Raw genomic sequence first — 7,371 nt, 5'->3', positions numbered from 1 at the left:
GAGCTTAAAATTCAAGCCTCCTTCCAAAATGAAATAAAAATGAAATAGAGGCAAGTAGCAAGGTACTATTATGCAAGTATTTGAGAAAAAAATATTTTATTTATGGAGATGGTGCCCTTTAGAAAGTTTAGGGTTTAGGGACCAACGAAGTATGAGATTACTCTTTGTAAGAGAGCTATAAGGCTAATCAATTTCTTGAGGGCCTTAGCTTAGGCGACTAATGTGGTCATTACTTGAATCTAAGTATGAAAGTGTGATATTGCTCTCTACCTAAGGAGTAATTATTGTGTCCGGACACCAAACGTATCCAGAGACCAATAACAAAACACCACGTCACTTGGGCGCTCGGTACAACACGGTATCGCTTGGTATTTGTCCGGATTTTCGGTTTTTTGTCCGCACGTAATAACTTTTTCTACCTAAGGCCTTGAAGGAGTTGGTTATTCTACACTTGATGAAGTACGTAGAAGACTTAACATACATTTTAAATTATAAGTTTTATCTAATGAAAGAACTAAATGTGATAAACTTTATAACATATTCATAAACATGATAATTTTTGCTTACTCTGTGCTTTCTAGATTTTTGTATTAGTTGATAATCTATACAAGGTTGATGTAGCCAGCTCTTTAAGATATTGATTGATCTAAGTCTTAATCGACCGTTTGTTACGACAAGAACTTCACAATCAACTTTATAAAACGCTGTAGCCATCTCAAACGAACACTTAATCTCATTGTATAATCTTAATGTACTAGGAATATAGGTTGGATCCATTTCATCTTTTGATTTGAGAAGGAAGAAAACAAAATATATGATACTTGTGAATAAACTTTTAGTCACTGTAGCCAGAATAAGCCATTCTGGAAGAAAAATTTTAAGGAAAATGAATAGTTTCGTGTCAAGATTAGGAGTGTAAACTTGTCGAGTGGAGCTCAAGTCGCCCTCCGCTTAAGGTTGAGGTTGTTTAATTAATAGAGTCCAAGCTTTATTCTATGAGTTTGAGCCCGACCATGAGCTGGCTGTTTTGTTTTGAAAGCGAAAAATTATTATGAGTTAATCAATTATTATAATAAAAAAATGAAGAATTACAAGAAAAATAATAAAGAATCACTTAATATAAGAAAGTTAGTTTTAGGTTTTGTTTGGGATAGTTTTTTTGCTGATTTCTAAAATATTTTTTAGTACAAAAATTATCGTGAATAAGAAATTTTAGTACTATAAAGCAATTTTAGAAAATAGTAAAATTGGTCACAAATGAAGCCTTAATTTTTAAATATTTCTAACAATTTTGTATTTAAATTTCGGATTCTTATTTTTTGTATATTTTATGTTAACATTTTTTTTAAAAGAACCGGCTTGCGAGCTAAAGAGTCTGAGTTTGGACTAGCTCAAATTTGATTAGACAAACCCCATTAAGCGAAATGGAGAGTTTTGACCAGATTTTGAATGTTAACGGCCATATAATCATTTATAAATAATAAAAATATATTTATATATTTTCTTATATTTATTAAAGTTTATTAAAAAAACATTATTTTCCATTAAAAATTTATTAAAATCAAATTCTTCTTTATAATCTACATCCTTCGCAAAAAACTCTCTTTAGTTCGCAAGGAAAAGCACTCAGGCAATCATATTTTTGTGAGATTTTTCTGTTCTTGTTTTTCCATCCCTATTTTTCATTTTGCTCTCACATTTTCTAACCAAAATTATTATTATTTCCTTCAAACCATTTTTATTCGGTGAAAAATTTTACAGGAAAACTCAAAATATTTTTTCTTGAACTTAAAATCTTTTATTACAAAATAAGTGAGAACATATTTTTATTTTGATAGAATTTATATCTCGTACATTAATCTTTAAGTTGAAAAATATTGTGCTATACCATCTTAAGTTATAGATCTAGGTTTTTGGGACTTTTTGTACAATTTTTTAAAAAAATTATTTTTATTTTTTCAGTGAAGTATCTTTCATCAGAGTCAAGATATTAAAAATAAATATTATGAGCACAAATTTATCATTCTGTTAAAGAGCTAAGTTGGTGTGGAGTAAATAACTTTATTATTGTGATTGCAGAAAATAACTTTTTATCATATGAATTTTGAAAATCAATGAAAAAATATAAGTTAAATGAAATTATGATTGTTATCTGAAAAATAAAACAATTAAAAAGTTATCCCAAATAGGAAAAAAAATATTATGTGCGGACACCGGACGACGTCCGCAGACCAATCAAAATTCGTCACATCATTTTTTTGCTCGATTTGAAGAATTGCATTTTAATTGATCTCTGAACCGTCCAGTATATGCTCAGAATAATTTCTTCCTAAATAGATCCTAAAGAAAACTTCCACTCTGTTGCTTTTGTGTAATTTTATATGCATTGATCATGTAGCCCTTACAGTACCACTGACATCAACTTGTAGTACTTTTGGTTGAGATAATGTCAAATGAAATCTACTATAGGATTCTCTTCCACCTCTTTCTCTCTCTTTCCCATTTCTTTTCTCTATAATATATATCAATTATTCCTCTTGCATTGGTCGAAGCCTCATTCAGTAGCTAGATAAGTTTTTTTTATTTTATAATAAATTCCTCTTTCTTCCTTAGATTTTTCGACGGTTCTCATTAAATTCTGTATGCTGTGTCCATTCTCCAAACCAACTTCGTCATTACTACCAACCACTCAGACATTGACAGGCTACAATCAATTACTGTTCTCTCTCTACTTTCTCCAATTTCCAACAACTGAAACCATGACAGGAATAAAATCTACTAAAACGAGAAGACAAAAAAATATTACAAGATTTAAAAGATACCTTCGCATTACTATAATTTTCATCAAGTAATACAATATACATGAGAGAGAGAGAGAGAGAAATCATAGCATAAAATATTCAAGCACACAATAGTTGCTAATACGCACTCCTCTTCGACTCTTAGCAAACACAATCCTCCCAAAGCTAAAGCTTATTTTATTGGAAATCAATAATAACAAATAAGAAGATGAGCTTTCATGATCAGGAGCTTCAACGTTTAGAATTCACTTTTGCAGGAGGAAAGAAAGGAGGAAGTGGAGGCCAGCCATGGTGAGGTGGGAATTTCGGTAGAGGAGGCCATGGCTTCTTATAAGTAGGTGGAAACACTGGAAATGGAGGCAATGGCTTCTTGTAGATGGGAGGAAACTTTGGCCATGGAGGCAAAGGTTTCTTGTAAATTGGGGGGAACTTCGGATGCGGGGGAAATGGCTTTGTGTAAATTGGCGGCTTATAGATTGGCGGTATTACTATCGGTGGCTTGACAAAGGGGGGTTTGTAGATTGGTGGTATTACTATCGGAGGCGGCTTGACAATGGGTGGTTTGTAGATTGGTGGTATTACTATCGGAGGTGGCTTGACAATGGGTGGTTTGTATATTGGCGGTATAACTATTGGCGGTGGCTTGACAATAGGTGGCTTGACAATGGGCGGTATCACTATTGGTGGTGGCTTGTAGATTGGTGGCTTGACAATGGGCGGTATCACTATTGGTGGCTTAACAATAGGTGGCTTGACAATGGGCGGTATCACTATTGGCGGTGGCTTGACAATAGGTGGCTTGACAATGGGCGGTATCACTATTGGTGGCTTGATGATAGGAGGCTTAACAATTGGAGGTGGCTTGATGATTGGTGGCTTAACAATTGGAGGTGGCTTATAGATTGGTGGCTTGACAATAGGTGGCGGCTTGATGATCGGTGGCTTGACAATTGGTGGCTTGATGATAGGTGGTGGTTTGATGATCGGTGGCTTGTAGATTGGGGGCTTGACGATAGGTGGTGGTTTGATGATTGGTGGCTTGTAAATTGGGGGCTTGACGATTGGTGGTGGTTTGATGATTGGTGGCTTGTAAATCGGGGGCTTGACAATAGGTGGTGGTTTGATGATTGGCGGCTTCACTATTGGTGGTATGACAATAGGAGGTGGCTTGATGATTGGTGGTTTGTAGATCGGCGGCTTATAGATTGGTGGCTTGTGGATTGGTGGTATGACTATAGGTGGCTTGTAGATTGGCGGCTTATAGATTGGTGGCTTGTGGATTGGTGGTATGACTATAGGTGGCTTGTAGATTGGCGGTATGACTATAGGTGGCTTGTAGATTGGCGGTATGACTATAGGTGGCTTGTAGATCGGCGGTTTAGGCGGTAATGGAGGAAAAGATAGGATTGGCTTATGCCAAGGGAAATATTTGTGTATGGGGTGCCATGTGGGTAGTGGAGGCAGGGGCCAAAACAGCTTTGACGAGCACGTTGCCGACGAGAATCGAAGCTTGCCGGCGGCAACAACAGAGGTGCCATCACCATTGTCGATAAGCTTCGAGGGCTCATCAGCGTCGCCATGGCTACATGGTTTATTTGATGAGTCATGAAGCTGAGCGGTGCAGTCGCCGACGACACGAAGATGTGTGGGGAGATGAATGTGGAAGGTGCCATCTTTGTTGAGGTTTGATGTGGCTTTGGTTTTGTATTCATTGGGGTTGCTTGTTTTGCATTTGATTGTTACTTTCAGACCTGGCCAATATAGCATAACATATGAGCATGAGATAGAATCCTAAGTCCTAACACAAATCATTCAAATTATTATTCTCATAACAAAAAAAATTACATTTTTTTTACAATTAAATAAACCGGTTACTGGCCTAATATAAGAGAGTGGCCAATACAGTGGTCCATTTCGACCGACAAAATTAATTGAGCTATAATTAATGGAATACCAATAAAAAAATCATTATTAATCTCAGTAATTTTATAAAAATATTCTAATCTATCTTAAATATCTTGTTAATTTTTAAAATTAAGATACAAATAATCAGTATAATATTAATTAAAAATTAGAAGACATAAAATTAATTATAAAACAAATCTTACTTAATTAGAGATTAAATGAATATTTATCTTAAAAAAACATTTTGATTTTATAAAAAAAATATTAAGCTAATCCCTCTAACACTATTAGTGATTTCAATAGTTCATCTGATCTATATATTATATACTGTAAAAATTATTTTGAGTATTATAATATTTACTAATTAATTTACAAATTTATACAATTTTAGATAATTATATTTCAACTTTAACTATGTGATATTTTAAAAATTCATATATTATTTTAGTAGCATTTACATAAACATCACATAATTCTTATAGATTTACACTTAAAAATTAGATTTTTATATTTATTTATATAATATTAAAATTTTGAATTGCATAAAAATATACTAATATTAAAAATTTTAAAGTAAAAAAATATTTTTTAATGTGATTGAGGCACAAAAATGCTATATATATATATAAAAAAAAAAATTTAAGCATTGAATATTTTATGTATAATGAAGCTTGCTTATTGAGGAAATAATTTATAAAAAAGTTGGCTAAAATTAGGGCTATCTCCAATCGAAAAACTCATTTTCAACTCTAAAATATAGTAAAACTTTTAAATGCCGTAATTCATCTCCAATCGAACTGCATTTCTTTCTTCGTTCGCGCGTTTCTTGCGAAGTTAACAATCTCTCTCCCCTTTCACGAGCGTCTTCGGCAAGCTGATTTTTTTGCGTAAATGAGCAGTCCGACGCCAATATTGACGTCTTACTGTTCACCTATCAAATTTTGGCGTGAGATTTGAAGTTCAAATGCAGTGTGGTGGTATGCAGATCGATTGGAGATGGTTTTAGGACAAAAGTGAAAGCACTAATGGATCAATTGTCTTTTAAGATTCATGCTAACGAGTTCATCAACGGCTGGATCCACCGTTCTTATTCATTTTCCTGACAAACTTGATCGAAATCTTCCTATTTTTTTTTTTAAATCTTTAAATCACGTGAAGAACTTATTACAGAAGAATTTTGCTCATACCTTTATAAATTTCTTCTGTGTTCAAGCTCTTTGTAGCACAGTCAAGACACTCCACAGAGCCAATAACAGCAGAACTCTCAGTAGTTAAAGAAAGGCAGAAGGTGGGGGAAAGAAGAAGAGCAAAGAAGCCTAAGAGCAGGCTTCGGCTCCGGTGCCTTTGAGGCCCCATATCGGAGCCAAACCTGACAGATAAAAGAAGAGAAACGTAGAAGAAGCTCAAGGCTTCTACCTTGATGAATCACTGAAGTATCTTCAAACGGCTATATATATATATATAACAGAAGAGAGAGAGAGAGAGTGAGAGAGTGATAAATGTTGAGGAAAAAGAGAGAGAAGAAGTCTGTGATGGCCTCGCCGACAGAGCTCTTAAAGGCTTCACATGCATGAGGAGAGATCCCAATGGGGTTTGGGAGTTGCCGCCACTGCTCCTTAATGAGCTTTTTTATGTATAATTAAGACCCACTTAGTTGATATCATATGGTAATATGTGCATTAATCAGTGGGAGTTTTACAGTCTAATGTTTAAATATTAATATTTAGATATATAATTCTTTTATTTTTTTAATGACAAAAAATATTTAGAATTTTTTTTAATGTGGTGTATGGCAGTATGGGGCCTACTTAAACTAATCTTATGAACACTAATAAATTCTTGTAATATCACAATCATCAATTCAAGCTATAATTATACATTTTAAAAATATGATTAGATAATATGTTTAGTAACATGGATATATAATATATTTGTAAAAGTATGATTAAAATAACAATTTTAATTATAATTTTTCATATTACGACGTCGCTATGTGTGTACGATGTATTCGTTGGAAATGCTATAATGCTGAGCTATTATTCGTGTGCACACGACTCGTGAAACTTATATGACCTTACATATGTGCACACTGTGTGTGTCAATACATATTTTGACGTGTAAATACACCCATGCGAGCATGACAATGGTCACGAATGACCTATTGATTATGCGGCGTGGCGAAGTTTTATTTACGTGCATGCGATACGTAGGGCTCGTTCGGCCATTCTTTCGTCATCAATAAGTCGCTTATAAGCGATCATGGTAACAACTATAAACTCTTAATTAATAGGCTTTTTAGAGTATAATATGATGAGTTTCCATTCATTAACATGCACACTAATCAATAAATACTAGTCTTAAAAATAATACGATCTATAGGGCTGTCAATATTTGACACGACACGAAATCCGACCCGTTTGAAAAATGGGTCGGGTTCGGGTTCACATATTCGACCCGTTTGAAAAAATGGGTCGGGTTTGGGTTGACCCGGCGGGTTGCCCGCGGGTCAACCCGAAAACCCGTTTAATTTAAAAAATCCCGCGCAACCCTGCTGCCCCTGACTTGCCGCGAAGTTGCCCCGCTACCCCGGACCTGCCGCGAAGCTGCCCCCCCTGCCCGCACTGCCGCGCCTGCCAGCGCCGGCGACACGGGCTCGCTCGCCAGT

General features: G+C 34.9%; 1 protein-coding gene across 1 annotated transcript; it reads right to left on the bottom strand.

Annotated features, from left to right (window-relative positions):
- Positions 1-2,800: 2,800 nt before the first annotated feature.
- On the bottom strand, positions 2,801-6,287 carry LOC110104306 (repetitive proline-rich cell wall protein 2). Its single transcript, XM_020833351.2, has 2 exons — positions 5,894-6,287; positions 2,801-4,552 (listed from the first exon to the last, which is right to left on the bottom strand). Exons 1-2 carry the CDS (start codon positions 6,060-6,062, stop codon positions 3,033-3,035), a joined length of 1,689 nt encoding a protein of 562 aa, XP_020689010.1. The 5' UTR covers positions 6,063-6,287; the 3' UTR covers positions 2,801-3,032.
- Positions 6,288-7,371: the final 1,084 nt, after the last annotated feature.

The sequence above is a fragment of the Dendrobium catenatum genome, unplaced genomic scaffold (genome assembly GCF_001605985.2).
Source record: "Dendrobium catenatum unplaced genomic scaffold, ASM160598v2 fragScaff_scaffold_1593, whole genome shotgun sequence".
NCBI lineage: Eukaryota > Viridiplantae > Streptophyta > Magnoliopsida > Asparagales > Orchidaceae > Dendrobium > Dendrobium catenatum.
Note: the sequence above shows the minus strand (reverse complement) of the source record. Positions and strands in the feature narration are given on the sequence as shown.